Genomic DNA, 23328 nt, shown 5'->3' on the forward strand with positions numbered 1-23328 from the left:
TTAGTATGAATTTTACTATGTCACGGTATGCTTTTTATTGTGTTTATTTGAAATTAATTTTAGTATATTTTAAAATTTTCTCTAATAAATACCCTAGAAAATAGAAATATTTATTAAAATATAAAAGTAAAATTTCTTTATGGAAGATTAATAAATTTTTAATATTTATTTTTTGTATTCCTAACATGTCTTCAAATCTAAAATAATGTTAAATAAATAATTGTTTATTTACATACTTTTATTTTTCTATACAACTCAAACTCAATGACATTGTACAAATTGATATTATTCTCGTGATATATTAAAATTCAATTCATTATATTCTATTTATTGGTTATTAAAATTCTGACTTTTTTTTTCTGTTGTATGTGCATAACTAATTTTGTGTATGACGTCAAAGACAAAAGGATGTAGTCAAATTAAAATGGGAAATCCAAACTACATGCCGGCTCAGCTTCACGTTATGCGAAGTTGCACAAGTTTTTTATTCTTCATTTTCATTTCTAACAAATTTTTCTATAGAAAAAAAAAACCCATCAAACTTGCAATCCAATGACTCATGGTTTGTTTATACTTATAAGTTGTTGAAAATAAGAACCTTATATAAAGTCTTTTTAAAAAATCACTTAGAATTTCAAGCCTCCCTTGTTGACCATGCAGTCTACTACCATAAGTTTACTCTTTTTTTCTCTTTCTCTTTTGGGTTTTTAATAAGCTCCTCTTTTTTAAGCCCGCCAGGAAAGAAACAAAGAAGTTTACTATTATAATCCATGGCAGACATGGAAACAAAGAAAGGGATAATTAGCCTTTTTAGCACTACCACTACTAGTGTATCATTTTTATACACAAAGTTTCTTTACAAACCAACTACAAAATCATGCTCCTTATCCTCTCACAACATTGGTTTATTGACAGTCACCAGTCACAAGATACCTACACAAATGGCCTGGACTGGCATACTTTACTTTCAAGTATTATTATCATTTTTCCCCCTCTATGGAAAGAAAAAGAGAAACTATGATTTTGAAGGAACTTCTGAAGCAATAGGAAGATCACTTGTGGGTGTGCATACAAGAGCCCTTTGCTGTAAATGCCTTAAACTCTGTTCCATGCTAACTTGCACCATCTCAGCCAGCATCTTCTTTGCTTTACCAGATTGATCATCCCCATCAATCTGTGAAATGATGTTGCACACTATGTTCTCAAGAGTGTCTGGCTGAATTTCAGATCTCGGGTAAGGAGACTCTCTTAGCAGCTGCAAAAGGGTGCGTGCCTTCGACTGAGACTTTGGAGTCCCCTGAACAGTTAGCTCCAGAAGTCCCGGGATCACGCCTTCTCTAAGGATTGGTTCCCTGTATTTACACCTGTCGCTTTCGCACATTGTCAATAGCGCTCCAACGGCGTGCTCCCTGCTCTGGAGTGTCCCGCTCTCAAGAACCTCCACAACTGCCAGCACGCCGCCTTCTTCCAATGTCAGGGCGATTCTTCCCTCGTCGTACTCCATCAAGGATTCTATCAAGGAACAGCATTTTTCAGCTGTTTTTGATGATTTCTTGCAGGTTTTGAGAATGTTGACTATGAAAGGGATTGGATTTGTTTGGAGGATGATGCTGAGGTTATTGGGGTACGTTGATAAGTTAGAGAGAGCCATAACTGCATCAGCTTTGGCTTGTGGGGTTCCATCTCTCAGGATGTCCACGAGAAGAGGAATGGCTCCGCTAGCGCTGATGATCGGTTTGTTTGTTGAAGAGGCAGAGAGTGTGAGCAAAGATGCAGTTGCAGATTCCTGCAGATTTAGATCTTCTGACTTGAGGAAACTGATTATGGGTTCTAATGCGCCAGACTCTACAATATTGATTTTGTTCCTGCAAGATAACAAGTAAAGAGTCAAGCAATGAATATCAATAAATTATTATGACCGGCAGGTATTCAAATTTAATCTGAAACTAACATCTCATACAATGGCAACGTACAAATTAAAAGAATAAAGATAACAAGATACATAAACAGAGAGTCCACATACATAAACAGAGAAGTTGTAATATTTAATGTATGTTTACTGTAACTTCATTATAAAGCGACATTAAATGTACCTAAACAAAATTTCCTGGTCTCTTTTAATAATTGGAGTTCGGTTTAGGGTCAATGGCTTTCTTTTAATCATAAAGGTTGAAGGTACCCCAGTTAGGCCTCATGTGCAAGAAGCAAAGAAACTAGAAAGAAAATAATCATGAATTAAATCAGGAGCCAAAACAAAAAATTTTAGGCGGTGCATTTAGTTTAGTTTCCATAGGTTTTAAACAGGGTGAAAAGAAATTTGGAATGAAAATCACTTCATAGTTCATACTAACTTTGGTATAAAGAAAACGAAAATACATGAAGGTTGAAGAAATCCGACCCATAAATTTTTAGCCACACTTGTAGCAATGAAAGTGATTTTCCACCCCCTAATAGAGAAAATCAAAACCTTCCAGAACACTCAATATTTTCTCTCCCCTCATATCATATATTCTTCTTTTTTTACAACCCCAATTTCCACCTACTCAAGCAAGCATATCATTAATGAGAAGAGCAGGAAAAAAGCCAAGCAGTGGTTGAACTTGAACCGCGTGCAATGCAGAGATTCGAACCATCTCCAGAAAGATTAAACATACAAGAGTTAAATAATAAAAATTTTACAGCTAAAGTGGTTTCCTTTTAATTCATTTAGTACTATTTTCTATGTTTCACAAACATGACATTAGTAAAGACTCACGGGATTGTATATATTAACTAGCGGTGCATTGGTTAGGTATTTTGGAACTGAATGGAAAGTACCAGTACCTAAAGCACAATAAAGGAAATGAACTATTCCATTTGCTAGAAGGTGAAAACTAACCCGAAAAAAGATTGCTTCAAGAAGAAGACATCTGCCAAAAAAGAAATGAAAAGAAGCTAAAGGGAAAAAGGAAAATGCACCATGTGAGCCAAAGAAAAACCACTTAACTATCTTCCAATCAGATAAGCCTAACTGGAGTAATATATAAAGCATCCAATTCTTTCTTGTGGTATGGGTACGTAGGCATTCAAGCCATCAGTTGATAAAGTAACTTGTATCAAGACACTAGTATTACTCATCACAAGGGGAAATTATTTTATATATATTCAACAAATTCCTTTTTTTTTTACTATTTCATGTCTCTAATTTTAATTTTTCCCATATATTCTCAACAAATATGACCATCTTGCATTCTAAGCCATGAAGAGCTGTTCTAACTTCTAACAAATATCTTATCGGATTCTGAATAACAAGATGATCGAGCCGTCCCTAGAGAATAAAAAATACAAATAATAAAGATCACCAAATACTTATATTGTCAGAGCATCCAATCAGATGAAAATAAAATATATGGGACCAAAAAAACTGAGGGACCGACGAATAAAAATCAGAATCTTGCGGTACTACACCAAATATACTAACATCCTGAAAACCCAAATTGCCATTATTTTATTTCTCAATTTTCAATAATATATAGGAATCCCCAACTTGATGACTTTCAAGGCATCATCATCGCACAGGTTCTCATGAAAAGATCGCACGAATTCCTAAGCAATCGAACGCCAAAAAGCAGAGAAAGCGCATCAAGCATCAAACCACAACACCAATAAAATCACAACGATAATAGCAAATTAACCACCTAACTCCCCCAAAAAGAAATAAAATTAAATAAAAATTAAAAATAATCCACTCATGAAGTCATTCAATAATTAATTAATCCCACCGCGAAAGAAACATTTCTTTTGTCCTCTTGAATTTCATATTTCCTTTTTTGCTGAGAAAAAAAAAAAGGAGGGGGTGAAAAATATCTGTACGTGAAAATAGTAATTTTCTTTTTGGGACTGGAAGTGAAGTTAGGTACGTACTTTTCATCCTTGACGGCGAGGTTGAGCAAGGCGAGGAGCGCGGGTTCGTGTGACTCGGACGAGTCGACTCGGAGCATGGAAACGAGCGGACCGACAGCTTCAGAGAGCTGTCGGCGGCAGCGGGGGGAGGTCTTGGTGAGCCTCCGGATGTCGCGAGCTGCCTGGACCTGGAGTTCAGGGTCCCCGGAGTAGAGGAGCTGGAGGGCCCGGCGGACTGCGAGGGGCGTGCGAGGCTCGTCGGCGTCGAAGATGCCGTCGGCGCTCTGGCCCTCTGAGGAGGATGAATAGGAAGGCGAGGAAGGGAAAGAAGAAGGAGAATGAGGACTCTCCATGGATGAGAGAGAGAGAGAGAGAGAGAGAGTAAAAGAAAGAAAAATCTGGGTGTGTATGTGAGGGTGTGAGATTTATTTAAGAGGTTGAGAAAAAGAATAGGAGAGAGAGAGAGAGTAATTAAAGGTGAGGTGGAGGTTATGGGTGAGGCGTTAAGCAACAGTTATGAAACAACAGTTATAGGCACAGAGATGGTGATGGAGAGAGAGAGAGAAAGAGGTGGTATTGTTTGTTGGCTACATGCTTGGGCCTTGGGAGAATGGGAGGTAGTAGTAGTTCGGTAAAACTTTTCTTAGATCATGCTTTAATATCTTTTACCCCATTTTATTTATTTATTTATTTTCTTCATTATTAAATTATGAAAAAAGTTTTAATACTAATATAATTTATTATTTTTAACTAATATTTTAATTATTAATTCAATTTTTTATTTAATAATTAAATAATATATTTTTATTTTATACTTTTTAATATTATTAATTAATTATTTACAAAAAATAATAAATTTTATTAATCTTATAGTATTTTTCTTAAATTATTATTACTATTGCTACTTTGTTTGTTTTTCTGGATGTGTGATTTGAGTTGGTCTCCTTTCAGTCAAACACTCAACAATAACTTCATTCTTTGAATTTTAATGCTATCAAACCTAAATCAATCAATCTTTAAGGACAACCTATTTATTTATTTTGATTTTATTATTTAACGAACACTTTGTAATTATTTAAAGAAAGGTTTAGCTAATTTTTATTTTAAATACATATTTTAAGATTATTACTTAAAAAGTTTGTAAAGAAAAAATACAAAGTTTAAATCTTTAATATATATTTTTAGGATATAAGTTAATTAAGTTTTTATAGAATTTGGTTATGTTGTATTTTTAAAACATCGTTTAATAATACAACAACAACAAAGTCTTGTACCACTATGTGGAGTTGGCTACATAAATCAAACGATATCATTGAACTCTGTCATATATCATGTTTACAGAGAAACTGTTTACATGTAGATCATGGATGGTTTTCTTAGGTCTTCATCTGCCTTTCACCTCTTGTCCATTTTTCATCTCATCTACCTTCCTAATTAGATGTTTTGTTAGTCTTTTTCTCACATGTCCAAACCACCTGAGACACGCTTCTACCGTCCTTTCCACAATGGGTGCTACTCCAACTCTCTTCCTTATATCTTCATTTCTTATTTTATCCAATTACGTATGACCACTCATCCATCTCAACATCTCCATCTCTACTACACTCAACTTATGTTCGTGCTCCCCTTTGGCCGCCCAACGCTCCGTACCATAAAGCATATCCAGTCTTATAGTAGTACGATAGAATTTACCTTTAAGTTTTAAAGGTATTTTTTGTCGCATATAAAACCAAATGCACTCCGCCATTTTGACCAACCTGCTTGGATCCTATGATTTACGTCCTGTTTAATCTCTCCATTATCCTATATGATGCACCCAATATACTTAAAGCTTTTAATTTTTTGTAGGATGTTTTCTCCAATCTTCACCTCTATATTAGGGTTTTTCCTTCTCAGACCGAACATATATTCCATATATTCCGTCTTACTACGGCTTATGCGCAGACCATACACTTCTAGGGCTTCTCTTCATAAGTCCAACTTCTTATTTAGGTCTTCCCTTGATTCTCTCATAAGGACATCATCGGTAAAAACTCTTGAATGTGCTCTGTAAGTACTTTCAAGACTAATGTGAAAAGATATGGAGTTAAGGATGATCCTTGGTGTAATCCTATACCAATAGAAAATTTCTCTGTCACATCATCTTGAGTCTTTACACTAGTTGTGCCCCATCATATATGTATTTAATTGCACGAATATATGCGATCTTTACTCTCCTATTTTCTAAAACCTTCTATAAGACCTTCATTGACACCCTATCGTACACTTTTTTCAAATCAATAAACACGGTATCATTTAGTAATATAATAATAAAAAGTTAAAATTTAATAAAATATTTTTATAGTGTTTTTAAAATCTCTTCTTAAGACATATATTAACAATATCTTTATTTAAATTATTAAACCTTACATTTTTTGGAATGCAGATAGATTATACATTTTGACCGTTACTATTTTAGTATATTAACTTAAATTTGAATATTATATGGATGAAAAAATTGGATTACTAATTCAGTTTAAAAAAATTAAATAAGTTTCAACATAACTGATAAATCAGAAATTTTAAATACTGACAAATCAAATAAATGTTGGGAATAATACACCATTTCCCCTTGAGAAAATACCTTTGACAGAGAAATAAAATAGACACAATCACAACACAAGAATTTAACGTGGAAACTCCAATTACCGGAGAAAAAACCACGGCCGTTGTCAAATGACAACCAGAGAATATCACTATGTGAAAATTGTTACAACACATAGACTTCTTTCTCTCACCGGCACCCCAGTACACCCACACTCTCTCAAAGCAAATATCTAACTACACCTCACAACACTCTCTAATCAAAGAGTATAGAGGAAAAGAAAAATCAGATACAAGCTTAAAGTGTTTCCGACTGGTGCAAAAACAAATGGAGAACTTAGCCTCATATTTATAGCCTAGGCCACCCACTCCATTTGCCATCCTAAGCAATGTGGGACTAATTCAACCAAATCCTAATAATCTCCACCTTGATTGAAATAGTCACACATCTTCAGCTTCCATTGTCAACACCGACAATTCTTTGCTGCCATTGTCTATACCGACAATCATAGTTCAGAGAACTATCATACTCCACCATGAAAGTATACTCACTTGGAATTAGACCACTCCAAGCATTTCGCCTTGGTACAGATCGAAACCTTGCTGAAAATTCATGGTGCAACTTCCAAATTGGCTTTTCCTGGAAGTTCTTCAGCCATCGACCTAACTCCGCCGCACACCTTGCATCTCAACGCCAACCAATGCCCGTGTGCAATTGTGGACCCGATTGCCACAACTTATCCTTATCCATGGCAGTGCGGTAATACCATGAGGATACTTCTTGTCTTCTAGAGAACATCATCTTTCATACCAGAGATCTTCTCCTTCAACGCCTTGTGCAAACCTGATTGTATCAACACATCCTTGACTTGTATTTGCCACAAGCCAAAATTGATTCTTCCATCAAATTTCTCTATTTCAAGCTTCACAGCACTTGAATATCCTGACATTGTTGCAACCGTATACTGGAATAGTATAACTTAACTGTAGACCGTGCACTAGGAAGGGTCCCCATAAAAGAGAGGTGGGTCACAATGGACACACTTAAATACCAAGTCTTTCCTTAGCCAGAACCTTTCCAAACTACACTCTCACAGTGTCACACTGCCTTCCAGCAACAACAACAGCAACCAAAGATCAACCTCAAGCTACAGGACAAAATTCTTTTCTGATGTGGAAGGTCAGACTAGGCTGCAACCACAGAGCATACTAAGAATAAATCCCACCGAACCGAAGCTCTGATACCACTTGTTGGGAATAATACACCATTCTCCCTTGAGAAAATACCTTTGACAGAGAAATAAAATAGACACAACCACAACACAAGAATTTAACATGGAAACTCCAATTACCGGAGAAAAAACCACGGCCGTTGTCAAATGACAACCAGAGAATATCACTATGTGAAAATTGTTACAACACATAGACTTCTTTCTCTCACCGGCACCCCAGTACACCCACACTCTCTCAAAGCAAATATCTAACTACACCTCACAACACTCTCTAATCAAAGAGTATAGAGGAAAAGAAAAATCAGATACAAGCTTAAAGTGTTTCCGACTGGTGCAAAAACAAATGGAGAACTTAGCCTCATATTTATAGCCTAGACCACCCACTCTATTTACCATCCTAAGCAATGTGGGACTAATTCAACCAAATCCTAATAATAAATTTATAGAGAAATATTATAGGTTATCAAAATTTATTGTCTTTTGTTATTATTTAGTCATCAATTTAATTTTTTTAGTCTAGTAATACAACAATATATTTTATTCTATATTCTTAAACATTAATAATTAATTGATAGTCAAAAATAATAAATTATAATAATTTTCTAACATTCCTCATTTATATATATACTGAAAAAATTGTATTAAAAAATATTAAATTTATTCTCAAATATATTTAAATTATTACAGGTATTCTCATAAGTATATCACGTTTATACAACTTAATTATACAAATTAATTAATCTAATATAATAGTCTATTTGTATAGAAATTTTATATTCTATACCAATGTCGCAAAACTATTTAAATACAATTTCTGGAATTTCTTTTTTATATATATCAAATATAACAAAGGGAGATGATATAATAGAACGGAGTATTCCAAACATAAATATAAAAGACATAAAACAGACAATGTCAAAACTTGTAGCATTTTGTATAGAAAGATTAATTTACTTCATGTATCAAAGTTGCATTGAGAAGAGTAATTAGTATTTTGAAAATTAGACCGGATCGTTCAATACAACTTGTATAACCGTCGCCGTATCAAAATCCAATTTGGTCTAATCAATTAAATGTCCATTTTAAAAATAGGTATCACATAAATTAAAAAAAGGTAAATGCTACCCTACCCTCTCTAAAGTAACATGTAAGTTATCCTCTCTGATATGTCATATTTTAATTGGGTATTTATTTTAACCTGAGTTACTTTAATCTCATGAGAGTTAATAATATCTTGAAAGACGGTAACGACTAATAAGACGGTGATACTTAGGAGACACAACGACGACGACAAAGAAATGGGAAGGAGTAAACGCAATTAGAGAGAGTTGGAGTATCTTATCTGAAAGAATAATTTGGGAAGATAAAATAAGATAGCCACCGTGATGTTTGGGAGGCGTAATGAGGACGACAAAAGTACCTTTTCTAGAAGAATGATTTAGAAAGAGAAAACGGAACACCAATGAGATGGTGATGTTTGGGAGGAGCAACGACGACGAAAGAATGGAGAAAGTAACTCAAGTTAAAATAAAACACCCAATTATATATCTAAAAACCAGTGAACTATCTAACTTAAAACGGTGAAATCTAGGCAATTCTGAATTTAGAAAAGAAAAATAAATAAATAAACTCTCAATTCTGTATTCGTTCATTTTAAAATAAGATAAGATAATTTTTTACATAAAAAAAAATCACCAAAGTCGATCTCTATCCATCCAAAAAATAATCTATTGCGTCTCCTCTCTCGTATCTTCATTCATAATTGATAAAAAAATCTGATCTAATAATTACTGGTATTAATTTAGACGTTTATTTAAATTTAAGTACTAACATAGATTAGGAGAAATAGACCAAAATCAATTTACCTTGGTGTCACATTTAAAAACGACAATATTTTTGGATTAAAGAAAACCTAAATTCAAACATCTATTTTCACCCATTTAATGTGATTATATTTTTTCATTGGAATAAGGAAAGGAACATCCATTGTATTTATTAAAAAGAACAAAACAAATGTAATAATCTTATTTGGTGCAACAAGCCAGAAAATAAATTTCAGTTTTATTATATATTTAAATTTTTATGACAATTAAATTTAATTAAATTGATTAAAATCTAACAAAAATTAATTTTATTTAGTGAGAATGTATCCCACACTCTTTAATATGAATATCTTTTTTTTATTTTTTTTATTTTTTTACGTGTTTTTTAATCATCGTTCTTTTATTGTTGTTATTGTTGCATTTTTTTTCTTTTCCTCCTTCTCATTTTAGTAATTTTGTAATATTATGTGTTTTTTCTTTTTTTTTCTTCTTTTTTTACTTATTTTTATTCTTATTAAAAAGTTAAAACAAGAAAAATTATCAGAAGGTGGAACAAAAAAAGAAGAAGAAGAAAATGATGACAATGATAAAGATAAAGATAAAAAAGAGTTTTGAATTATGCATAATTTATCATAAAATAGCACTAAAATTTTTTAATTATGACACAAAAATTTATTAATCTTGAGATTGAAATTTCTTAATCATAACACGAGTTCCTGTTAAGATGATAAAAAAAATCATGAGAATGAAGCAATGACAATAATGACTACGAAAATTATGATGAAGAGGAAAATGAGGAGTTTTAAGTTATGCAAAAATTATCAAAAAAATAGTATCGAAATTTTTAACTGTGACACAAAAAAAAATTTTAATTTTAGCATTGAAATTTTTTAATCATAACATACAAATTTTTAACTGTGTTATTTGATGTACTTTTCTTATCGTTGAACTAGTTGGGTGATCTTGAATTCATATATAAGATGTTTAGTTATTTCTGTATTATTTATAATAAATTAATGTATTTTTTGCTCTAAAATATATTTGAATGTATTTTGTTAGTTGAATGAGTTAAGATTTTGAACTTGTAATTCTTTAAAGATTTTTTGTGTCATTTATCAAAAATTTCTATGGCATTTCTAACTAGATGATGTGTTTTGTTATTACTGAGTTAATTGTTGTGTGGTATTAAATTTAAGAAGAGTAAAAAGAGTTTTCAGTTATGCAAAATTTATCAGAAATTTACACCAAAATTTTTTAATCGTAACGCAAAAAATTTTTTATTTTTGATACTGAAATTTTTTAAATGTGATACAAAAAAAATTTAATTACGTGATATTTAACTAAGAAGATAGAAGAAGATAATAATGATGATGGTGGTGATGATAATAATAAAGGAGAAAGAAAAAAAAAAGTCAAATAAAAAAAAAGAAAGAAGATCAAAAGTGATGGTAGTAATAGTGATAAAGACAATAATAATAACTAAAGAAAAAGACAAAAAAAAAAGAAAAAAAAAGAAAAAACTACTAAAACAATAATAAATATGTAAGTAACTAAGTAAAAAGAATAATTGTACATTAAATAATACATGAATATGAAATTCGTTATAACAATTTAGTTAAACTTAGTTATATATTTTATTTGGTCTCAAAACGTTTTCAAAAAAATTATCAAACAAAAATATAATAGTTTTTGAGATATAATTAATAAATAAACAATTAATCAATATGTGATTGTATTTTTCGTTCTTATTTATGATTTATCTTATTATTTTTTTAATTAAAATTGATTTTATTAGATTAAGGTATTATTTTTTATTTGAAATCATATATAATTAATATTATATTATATATAATTTTGTCAAATTTCAATTAAAATCATTACGTCTCTAAATTTTTAAATCAATAATTTATAATTTTGTCCACTCCTATATCTGATGCACCTTATATATAATATACATTTTATAAAAAATTGGTATATAGTGAAAGAGGTCAGGTGAGTGTTGAATTTATAATTTTTTTTATGTACTAATTTACAATAAATAAATAATTACTAAAATAATTAATTAATTTAATAATTTAAAATATTTGTATATTTATAATAATATATATGTTTGTAATTTTAAGTTAGATTTTTTTAAAATTTTATTATTTTAATTTTAATTTAAATTTAATTTTTTATTTTAGTAATATATATAAAACATAAAATGATTAAATTTTATATTTATTTTAAAAAAAATTAATATTTCTATGAGTATGATAAAATAGGATAGAGTTTACAATTTTAAAATACAAGTAAAATTAAAATTAAAAGATTTTTAATCCGCAAATAGAATAGAATAAAATTTTAATAAAATTTTTAATTTACAAATAGAATTAGAATAACATTCAAATTCTACCATATCCTATCCTACCTATTGTCAAGCATATGTCTTTTATGTGGACTACTGATCTTTGGTCTTATTAATTATTATCTTTTTCTTTTCTTAAAAAAATTGAGATATTTCAGATTTGCAAAATTGCCAGTACACACCATCCACGTGTTTTAAATTACGGGCGTATTTTATGGTGGTGTGGGGGCAATCAAAGATATATAGGAGTATTATTTTTCATTTTCATAATATATATGCAACAAAATTGACGTGGAATATTTGTTTCCTTGACATATTTTTTATGTCTATGTATCATGAGTAGTAAGCTTGTTGAAGTAACTAATTATTGGTCTACTTAACCAAAAAAAAAAAAAAAACAAATCCTTATTAAAATCTTTCTGAGTTTATATACTAATATATTAATAAGATATATTAGTATTTATTAATTTATATTTTAAGTATTAAATATATATTTATATAATAATAAAAATTAAATTAATTAAAAAGATAAATATTTGATATTTTAATTAAGACATTTTTTCAAGTATTTTATAAATGATAAAAGATAAACTATTTTTTAAAAAAAAGTTATATATATCAAATTAAACTTTCATCACATTTTCTGTATATTATATATTATGTAATTTATTTTGGGTTTAGTTAATATATATATCTTAATAATATATTATAAAATTATTATTAGTAGAAAAGTTTAAATTTTTATTTTAATAAATAAAAATATATTAAAATTTAAATTTTTTGTATTTTTAATAAAAAATTTAATTTATGATTGTAATATGTGATCTAGTACATAAATTAATTAGACTCTTCTATTTGAAGCGCAAGGGTATTTTTCAAGTGAAAAATAGTTTTAGAGTATTTTTAATAGAATATTTTTGGAGTATTATTTTTTATATTTTTAAGGAGTGAATTAGTTTAAAATTAAAATCTGTATTTGAGTTGATTTATGAGATAAAATCGGTATCATTTTAAAAATATTGTATCACATGTCACTCGTATAATTATGTTGATGAAATAATTAAGAATAATATAAAATTTTAATTGAACTAATATTAAGCATTGGATGATTAAATTTTATTTTTAGTTTTAAATTACTACTTATAATATATAATTTAACAAATATTTTTATAAAAACTAAAATAAAATAAAATTAATATTAATATTAAATATGCTCTTAGTATTATTAAAGCACCAAAAAATCCAATAAAAAAAAGCACCAATAAATCACGACTTTGGGGTGAATATAGATGTTATGAAAGTCCATACATAATAAATAAATGACGACTTTTTGAATGATTAGACCCTAAATTACCTAACACTTCAAGAATTTTTATTAAGATAAGGAGATGCACTCCTGGTATGAACTGATTACATATAAGTGCTAATTATTGCTCCTCTTTAGTTACAAACGCTACAATTACTAAAGTACTAAGACTCTAAGAGCCAATATTTTTTATTAATCAGACATTATTGTTCTTACAATTAAACTAATCATCATGAGGGAATATTGAGAAATGAGTATAGAACAATCCAAACAGAAGGTTGAAATTACCATGAAACTTTTTTTCTTTTTCAAGAGAAAAATATACCGAACGCCATTCCTAGTATACTTCCCTTTTATCTATAATGAAAATCAATATGTAATAAAATTAGGATTTAGTTGATATAGATCTTTTATTAAAATTATTAATTAAATATAATTATTGTGCAACTATTAAAATAAAATATTAAATTATTATTATTATTATTAATCTTAATTTATGTTCTTTGAACATTAGTAAAATTTATAAATTTATATAAAAATAAATAGATAATTTATTATTACCAAAGGTAATTTTAAATTTCGAAACCATTAGTGTGGTGAAATAGAAGATTATAATGCTGATAAATTTGATTACAGAATAATTAAAATTAACCTGTGATCATGTAATCACGGAAGATGAGATTTTATAAATAAAATTATTCAAATTCTAAAATTATATCAAAAATTTTTTAATTACCTCTATACTCTAACTTAATTACTCTCAAATTCTAATCTCATCTCATCTTCATTCTCTAATCATTTTACTAACACAGCAAATTTTTTTTTCTCCCTACAATCGTCGCCGCCTACCGTACCTCTTCTGAGAAGCCTCTGAACTTCGTTACAATAGTTCAAACTTCAACAACAGCTACAGCAACAACAATCACTACTTATCGTCTTTTACTAAGTTGTCGAGTCACAACTTGTTAAATACACTAGCGGTGTAGCGTTATTTCCTCACTTCCACTGCCGCTAGCAAGATGAAGTAGCCATTAGCAGAGACGGATCCATATATAGAAGGTCCGGACAAGTGCCCCCACAAGAATTTGTAATTTCTTTATTTATATGAGTATATATAATAATAATAAATGCCCCCATTAGTATAAAACGTCATCGAACCACTTAAAAAGTAAATACCCTCTAATCATCTTCCGCATTGCCATCAACAACCAAAAAGTTCACCACCAATTCACTCGTCAGAGAGCATAAAGGATCTGTTTATAATTTCTACCACACCTGAGTCTTGATTATTGAAAACTCCATCATTCTTTTCTAGCCAAATTGCCCATATGACAGCAAAGAATCCAATCAACTACCTCTTCCTCTCATTCTTTCTTTGTGAAGCATTCGTCCAACTCTCAAAGTGTTGCTTTAGTGTACCTGGCATAGTCCATGTCTTTCTAAGAGCAAACAGCCAAGTACACCACACCTGCCAAGTGAGCTCACAGCAGACTTAACAGACTTACAGCATAAAACACACATATTATTATGCTGGTCAATGACACCTAATTTGCATAGTCTTTCCTTAGTATTCACCCTCTCAACCAATACAAACCAAGAAAATAACTCGACCCTTGGCGGGATGAAACCCTTCCACATAGCACTAGTGAAACTATAGCTTGTTATTTCCTCCGGGAGAAATGCTTCCTGCAACACCTGCACAAAGGAGTTAGTCAAAAAAATACCAGTTTTATCAAATTTTCAGACCACCCTTCTGTCCTCTCTCTCAGTTGTTAGTCTTACTGACTGCAACACTTCATGGAGTTGGTTTAAAAGGTCCAGCTCCCATTGAAATAACTCTCTCCTCCACTGAAAACTCCACATCCACTCTAACCCATCCCAGAACCCGCAGTCCCCTATAACAGATCCTTTAATTTTTGAGACCGAAAAAAGTCTTGGAAACATATCTTTCAACATACCACTAGGTAACCAAACATCCTCCCAGAACCGGATTGTTCTGCCATTCTCTACATCCATAGACAAGCCTCTGATCATCTTCTCCCTGATTTGTGGCTCCCTGATTTGAAGCTAACAAATATCATTCCAAGGACCCCCTCTTGTAGGAATAGGTTGACCACACAGCATCTCAAAAGGATCCATGCTATTACAAGAGCATACAACTCTCTTCCATAAGGCCTAAGAGGCAGTCCTCTTTCGAAAACCTCCACCACCATTTATACAGAAGAGCTGTATTCCTGATCACTACATCTTCCACTCCCAACCCACCCGCCTTTCTAGGAGCCATCACTACCTTCCATCTTACTAGTGGAACCCCAACCTTCCCATCCTCATTACTCCACAAGAACCGTCTTTGTAACAAGATTAACTTCTCCGCTACTGCCTTTGGCATCTTGTACAAGTTGAGATAGTATATAGGCAGGCTATTGAGAACAGATTTAATGAGGACTAGCTTACTCGCTTTATTGATGGTCTTTGCCTTCCATAAACTCAACTTTCCTTCCACCTTATCAATCACTGGTTTCCAAATCTTAACTAACCTCGGATTCGCTCCCAGAGAGATGCCAAGGTACCGGACTGGTAAAGAGGCTTCCTTGCATCCCAACAAATGACACATCTGCTGCGTTCAACGTTGTTAACAATTGACTGAAATGAAACTAGACTTCTCAAAATTAATACACAACCCTGACATCATCTCGAAGCAGCGTAGTAGACGCTGGTAATTCCTAATAATCTCTTCCTCTGAAGGATAGAAAAGTATAGTATCATTCGCAAACTGTAAGTGCGACAGTTCAATGTTATCCCGTCCAACCAAAAGCGGGGAAATGCACCCATTCCTCACCGCCTCCCCGATCATTCTATGAAGAACATCAACAACTAACACAAACAGAAAGGGAGACAAAGGATCTCTTTGTCGTAGATCCCTTTCTATTTTGAAGGGCTTAGAGGGAGACCCATTTATAAGCACCAACATAGACGTAGAGCATACACATTCCTTGATCCACCCCTACCACTTCTGGCCAAATCCCATCTTCTGCAAAGCTATATTCACAAAACTCCATTTGATCCTATCATAAGCTTTTTGAAAGTCTAGTTTAATTATTGCTAAGCTCCTTTTTCTTGGCTTAAACCATTGCACAGTTTCACAGGCAATCAAAGCCCCATCATGAATTCTCCTGCCTTGCACAAAAGCACTCTGAGTCTTGCCTACTAAGCCTGGCATCACATTCTGCATCCTCTGAACCAATACCTTAGATATGACCTTATACACACAACCCACCATACTAATTGGCCAAAGATCTTTTATTTTTGTAGCTCCAACAAACTTCGGTGCCAATGCCACCCAAGTAACATTCGAATCCCTAGGTAGCATAGCTGATCGGAAGAACTCCATCACTGCTTCAATGAATTCCTTCCCAACTTTGTCCCCACACTTTTTAATGAAATTCATGTTATACCCAGCACACCCTGGTGTTTTTGTTGACTCACAATCCTACACTACATTCTTTATTTCTTCAGCAGTTGGCATCAATTCCAGCCCTGTTGCATCTTCCTCACTTATCTGCCTTACTAACCCATCCCAAAAACCTATATTAGGTGAGGTCTCCTGATGGTACAAGTTCTTATAGAAGTCTCTTATAGAAACCTTAATCCGGGATTGATTCCTCACTAATCTTCCATGGATCCTCAAGGCATCAATCCGATTATTCTTCCTCCGTGTCGAGGCTATATTGTGAAAGTATCTAGTGTTTTTGTCCATCTCCTTAGCATGCCTAGATCGTGACATCTACTTCCAATGTATCTCCTTCTTGATATACCATTTCTTACAAGAACTCACAAGCGCTTTCCTCCTTGCTTCTGCTGTTCCATCATACACTCTGTTGCTCCCCAATTCATTGACTTTCCTAATCTCCTCTTCAAACCGATTAATCCTCATGTCCAGATCTTCAAAATTCTTTCTATGCCATCTGCTTAGTGGAACCGTCATAGCCTTCAGCTTTTCCAAGAATTGAGCCTCCCCTAAGCTCCTCCACTCCTCTTTCACCATCCTCAAAAAACCATCATGAGTAAAGCAAGAATCCAGATTCTGAAAAGGCCTTGGGCCCCTCCCATCCATGCGACATCCATAATCATGGGACAATGGTCTGACAAGCCTCTTGGTCCTCCTCATAACCTTGTTTCAGGAAACTTTTCTAGCCACTCCAAACTCACCAGAACTCTATCGATACGACTACATGACTGGCTCCTGAACCATGTGAACCTATGATCAGACAAAAACACTAGCTCCATATCTTGAATCCAAGATTTAAACTCTGCTGCGGATACTGACAGAGAAGTAGTCCCTTTTCTCTCCTCTATTTGAACAATCTCGTTAAAATCCCCCATGAAGCAAAAAGGTACTTGACATAAGCTGGACATGAAGCTCAACTCTTCCCACACAGCAAGCTTTTTCTCCCTAGCATGCTCGCCATACACTAAACAGAAAGCACACCGAAAATTGTTTTTTACCAGCACTCCATCCACACATAACCACCTAACTCCTTCATAACAGTTGCTTATGTTAAACACCGTTGCATCCCACATCAACAGCAGACTGCCAGAAGCACCTTCCGCTCCCACAAACTCCCAACCCACTACATCATTACTCCACAGTTGCACGACATCAAATTTAGTTAGAACCTCTTTTTTTATCTCTATCAAGCCTAACATATGCAGATCAAATTTCCTCCTAAAATTTTTCACCATACTCAATTTTCCAATTCCCGCCAACTCCCTAACATTTCAAGATGAAAAAATCATTTTAAAAATAGTTGTACACACCTTTTTTTTTTTTAATTTTTCGGACGACTTCTTCTAAATTTCTCTTTTTGTTTAGCTTACTTTTTTCTCAGTGCTATTGCCTCATTCTGTTCTTGGAGTATCATCATTATATCATCTTCCTCATCGTATTGCACAACTCCATATTCCACAGCTAGGTCCCAAACCTTCCTGTTTTCGTCCATTTCTTCTGCCCATTTAATTTCAGAACCAGTGCCACTCTCGGCGTCAACTCGTTCATCCCCCAAATCGTCTAGCGCTCCCCTAGTCCCTGCGTTTTCCAATACCGATGTCTCCAACAGTCCCAAATCACCTCTGGCCCACTGCACATCCGCAACCCCCAAGTCACCAGATACATTATTCCACCCCTCACCCCCATTCAGATCTGTCTCCGCTACAACCATCTCGCCTTTCCCCCAAGCCTAATGTTCGTCGCCACCAGTGACTCCGTTCGCCCATCAACAAGCACAGGGTCCAGTGGCATCGAACTCAGCATCCCACCGACAGCATGGTTAATGCTCAACCTACCCCCTTCACCGTAAGGCATCCGGCGTTCTAGTCCCCTGCACTTTACCGCGTCACCTGGAGTAGCCCCTTCCTTCGAAAAGAATCCGGCGCGAGTTGTCTGTCTTCTTCTCTCGTCGAAAATGTTCGCGCCGTCTTGGAGGGTCTCACCAAAATCGTTCGTCGTACCCCCTCTCCCCCAGTCTTCGGGTTGTACCCTGTGAGGTTTCCGCTCCAAGTTACTAGCAGTCCGGTCCATCTCCTGTCTCCCCTCACACCCATCTTGTGGATACAATTATATTAGGTTATGTATCTATATGTATGTATATATAAGCATATGTGTAGAATTTTTGTCTTCATTACTTAAAATTTTTGGATTCGTCACTCGGCGGTAGACTTAAAATTGTCAAATTTAAAGTTCAGAAAGTCTTATCTTTAGTCCGGGTTCAAATTCGCATTCCGGATCGAGGCAAAGGAAGTTAAGCAGCTAAAGAGATGTTAACGGTTGGGAAGCTTATGAGGACTCATATGAGGGTTTGGAAGCCATGAATTCCCGCGAGACATGCGTCGCTTGGTATCTCTATCTGTTATAGTTATAAATTAATTTTAATTCTTTTATAATTAAATTTATTAGCATCATAATTTTTTACGGCTAGTTCTGGTCTCTTATTCCGTGAGAAAACTATATCCTTCATTGGTTGTTGCAAACGTTAATCCTTTCTATGCAGACACGCAGATCTTAATAGTAGCTCCCAATATATACTCAATCTTTTGGATATTCAATTGGGCATGCGCCAAAACGAAGACCTAGATATCAACAATTTTAAGGGCAACCACACCTTCAAAAGAAATAACACTAAAGCCCGGAGCATTGTTTATTTTTTTGGGACAACCAAAGTTAACATTTTTTTATTTCAATTCTATAATAACGGGCGACCAACTAAAGCATTTAAGTATATGGGATTACAAATTTATAATGAATGAAAAAAGATAAGTATAGATAGATAATAAAAATATTAAATAATGTGAATAATAGATGTTCATACCCTGGCCCAATAATAAAGGCCCAGGATCAAGCAAAGGACCTAATCCAAAGGGTTGGGACTCACCAGTACCAATCTTCATCCTGTGAAGTCGGTACTCACCACGACCTGTTCTAAAGAAGTCGGGCACGAGATTAGCTGGCGGATAAACACTCATTTAAATGAATAACTATCCCTAGAATCTCTCTAACCACTTCCACGAGCCATATCTTAACCTCCCTAAGATAATGGGACGGTTAACACCCTAAAAATATGGCACTACTCCAACGGTGGTTATTGGCTCACCACTATAAATACACTGACACCCCTCAGGTATCTCTAACCCCAATACTCTCTAGACCTACTCACACCATTGCTAACTTAGGCATCGGAGTGTCTTTGCAGGTACCACCCCCATCTCCTCGCACAAACAAGTCGGACGGAGCCTCCCGAGTTGCAGATCCATTCGGAGTCCTCCTCCTTCACACATTTGGGTCAACCAACTCCATCCAGCCCATCAATCTCCGGTTACCCACCGTAACATTGTCGCCGTTGCCGGGGACCTGAGAGATCAACCACTGATGGCGGACAAATCCCTCGAAGAAGGTCATGTGGAGACAGATTCTGAGCAAGAGAATCTGGACACAGGCAATAACGATGCGGACTTCACCCTCCACCAGGAAATTGATAATCAACACAGAGAAGGTACCTCCGCAGTAAAAAACTCGAAGGTAAACTCTTCAGAAGGGCGCAAATCAGAGAAAGAGGGACCATCCCATGTAACTGAACTCATGGGATTAGTCCACAGTCGCCTGGAACAGTTAGAACAAGAACGGGAGCGACAAAAGGAAACTGAAAAGAACCTAAAAGAGGAGATGGAACGACGAAAAGAGTTAGAAAGAAAACTCTTAAAGTTAGAATCCTCCCTCAAAGGTCGCAACTCCCGTGACGAACAAGAAGAGCCGCCCTTAGGTGGGGAGGATCCTTTCAGCGAGGACATAATGAGGGCAAAAGTTTCGAGGAACTTCAAAAGCCCTGATATGGACCTCTATGACGGAACCACGGATCCAAAGCATCACCTGAGCAACTTCAAAAGTCGGATGTACCTAGCTGATGCTTCCGACACTACGCGATGCAAAGCCTTCCCAACCACTCTATCGAAAGCACCGATGAAGTGGTTCGATAGCCTCCCCCCGAGGTCGGTTACTAGCTTTGAAGACCTCTCAAGGAAGTTTTTGATGAGGTTCTCTATCCAGAAAGACAAAGTGAAACATGCACCGAGCCTCTTGGGAATAAAACAGGAGGTCGGAGAATCTTTACGAGCCTATATGGAAAGGTTCAATAAAGCATGTTTAGAAATTCAAGACCTGCCCACAGAGGCAGTCATAATGGGGTTAGTCAATGGACTCAGAGAAGGTCCCTTCTCACAATCCATATCTAAAAGACACCCCGTTTCTCTAAGTGATGTACAGGAGAGAGCTGAAAAGTACATCAATATGGAGAAAAACGCTAAGTTGAGAGACCTGAGTTGGCAACCTGGGCCCCCTCCCTCAACAAAAGAGAGGGAAAGGGAAACCAAGAAAAAGGAAGAACTCGGTCTCGAGAGACCAAGAAAATATCACTCTTATACTCCTCTGAAAGTTTCTATAGTGGATGTATACAGAGAGATTTGTAACACTGAAAGATTGCCACCCCCTAGACCCATTAAAAATAAAAAAGGGGGAGCCGCAGCAATTACTGTGAGTACCATAAAATATATGGTCACTCCACAAAAGACTGTTACGACCTTAAAAATGTAATAGAAAAGCTGGCTAGAGAAGGTCGGGTTGATAGATATCTCATAGAAAGGTCGGACGGTCATGGAAAGAGAAAGCGAGACGATATGGATAGAAGAGACCCACCGCCGCAGACTCCAGAGAGACATATCCATATGATCTCAGGAGGGTTCGCGGGAGGGGGACACACCAAATTCTCTCGCAAAAGACATCTCAAAAGAGTCTACCAGGTCGGAGAAGAGTCATCCGACCTCCCCACCATTTCATTCACAAAAGAAGATGGGCAAGGAATAATTCCTGGACACGATGATCCAGTAGTAATAACTATGATCCTGGCGAATGCCCATCTCCACAGAATCCTAGTAGACCAAGGAAGCTCGGCGGATATCCTTTTTAAGCCCGCTTTTGACAAGCTAGGGTTGGATGAGAAAGAATTAAGAGCCTACCCCGACACCCTATACGGATTAGGGGATACGCCAATAAAACCACTGGGATTTTTGCCCCTCCACACCACTTTTGGAAAAGGGGAAAAATCAAAGACTCTGAGTATAGACTTCATAGTCCTTGATGTGGGGTCAGCATATAATGCCTTAATCGGCAGAGCTACCCTTAATCGACTCGGAGCCGTGGTATCCACTCCCCACCTTTGCATGAAATTCCCGACCTCAGCAGGGATAGCAACGGTAAGAGGGGATCAAAAGTTAGCAAGAAAATGCTACAATGAAAGCCTAAATCTGATAGGAAAGGGCAGAGAAGTTCACACAATAGAGCTCGGCGGTGCAAGGGCCAGAGAAGAGCTGTGACCACAACCGGGAGGAAAAACCGAGGAGATACAGGTCGGCAAAGAGGAAGGGAAAAATACTCATATAGGAGTCAACCTAGGGGAGACCCTAAAACAATAATTGACTAAACTCCTAAGAGATAACTCCGACCTCTTCGCCTGGAAGGCCTCTGACATGCCTGGGATAGACCCCGAGCTCATGTCCCACAAGCTCTCGGTTTATCCGGGATCCCGACCTGTACAACAAAGAAGACGTAAGCTCGGCCCAGAACGAGCCCTAATAGTAGAAGAACAAGTGCAGGCGCTCCTGGAAGCTGGCTTCATCAGAGAAGTCAAGTACCCAACATGGCTAGCCAATGTAGTGCTAGTCAAAAAACAAAATGGCAAATGGAGAATGTGTGTCGACTATACCGACTTAAATAAGGCATGTCCCAAGGACCCTTATCCACTGCCAAGTATTGATACCTTAGTGGACTCCAGCTCGGGGTATCAATACTTATCATTTATGGACGCCTACTCGGGATATAATCAAATCCCAATGTATGAGCCAGACCAGGAGAAAACATCATTCATCACACCCAGAGCTAACTTCTGCTACGTGGTCATGCCATTCGGTTTAAAGGGATGCCAGTTCGAATGGACTCCTAAATGCGAGGAGGCGTTCCAGGAGTTCAAAAAGTTTTTAAGCCAACCTCCTATTCTGACTCGACCAGTATCTGGAAAAGACCTCGTCTTGTACTTATCCGTAGCGGACAAGGCTGTTTCATCAGCCCTGATAAGAGAAGATGAGGTCGGACAACATCTAGTTTATTTCATCAGTAAAGTTCCACAAGGCCCTGAGCTAAGATACCACAAACTAGAGAAGTTTGCCTACTCATTAGTAATAGCCTCACGAAGGCTACAACCTTACTTTCAGGCTCACACAATAAGAGTCCGTACGAACCAACCCATGAAGCAAATCCTCCAAAAGACGGATGTTGCAGGGAGAATGGTTCAATGGGCAATAGAGCTCTCCGAGTTCGACTTAAGATATGAAACTCGGACAGCGATCAAAGCCCAATGCCTCGCCGACTTCGTTGCAGAATACGCAGGGGATCAGGAGGAAAAACTAACTACATGGGAACTCTATGTAGATGGATCTTCCAATAAAACAGGAAGCGGCGCAGGCATAATATTGGTAGATGAAAGAGGAACCCAGATAGAAGTTTCCCTAAAATTTGAATTTCCAGCTTCAAATAATCAGGCAGAATATGAAGCC

General features: G+C 35.1%; 1 protein-coding gene across 2 annotated transcripts; it reads right to left on the bottom strand.

Moving 5' to 3' along the window:
- Positions 1 to 742: 742 nt before the first annotated feature.
- LOC112791620 (U-box domain-containing protein 17) lies at positions 743 to 4512 on the bottom strand. 2 transcript variants are annotated; one of them, XM_029297218.2, is made up of 3 exons: positions 3904 to 4475; positions 3762 to 3812; positions 743 to 1865 (listed from the first exon to the last, which is right to left on the bottom strand). In XM_029297218.2, the coding sequence occupies exons 1-3, from the start codon at positions 4233 to 4235 to the stop codon at positions 1016 to 1018; spliced, it is 1233 nt and encodes a 410-aa protein (XP_029153051.1). In that variant the 5' UTR covers positions 4236 to 4475; the 3' UTR covers positions 743 to 1015. The 2 variants fall into 2 exon arrangements, with proteins under 2 accessions (XP_029153051.1, XP_025690314.1); XM_025834529.3 differs by lacking the exon at positions 3762 to 3812 and having other exon boundaries at positions 3904 to 4512.
- Between the last annotated feature and the right edge of the window lie 18816 nt (positions 4513 to 23328).

The sequence above is a fragment of the Arachis hypogaea genome, chromosome 3 (assembly GCF_003086295.3).
Source record: "Arachis hypogaea cultivar Tifrunner chromosome 3, arahy.Tifrunner.gnm2.J5K5, whole genome shotgun sequence".
NCBI lineage: Eukaryota > Viridiplantae > Streptophyta > Magnoliopsida > Fabales > Fabaceae > Arachis > Arachis hypogaea.

What these genes read in the sequence shown, in the direction of transcription:
- LOC112791620 (XM_029297218.2), bottom strand. Translation starts at nt 4,235, where the DNA reads ATGGAGAGTCCTCATTCTCCTTCTTCTTTCCCTTCCTCGCCTTCCTAT. An exon ending in CTCGCCGTCAAGGATGAAAA is followed by an intron (nt 3,813 to 3,903) that starts GTACGTACCTAA and finishes TTTTTTTCTCAG; the next exon opens with CAAAAAAGGAAATATGAAAT. An exon ending in AAAGAAATGTTTCTTTCGCG is followed by an intron (nt 1,866 to 3,761) that starts GTGGGATTAATT and finishes GTTATCTTGCAG; the next exon opens with GAACAAAATCAATATTGTAG.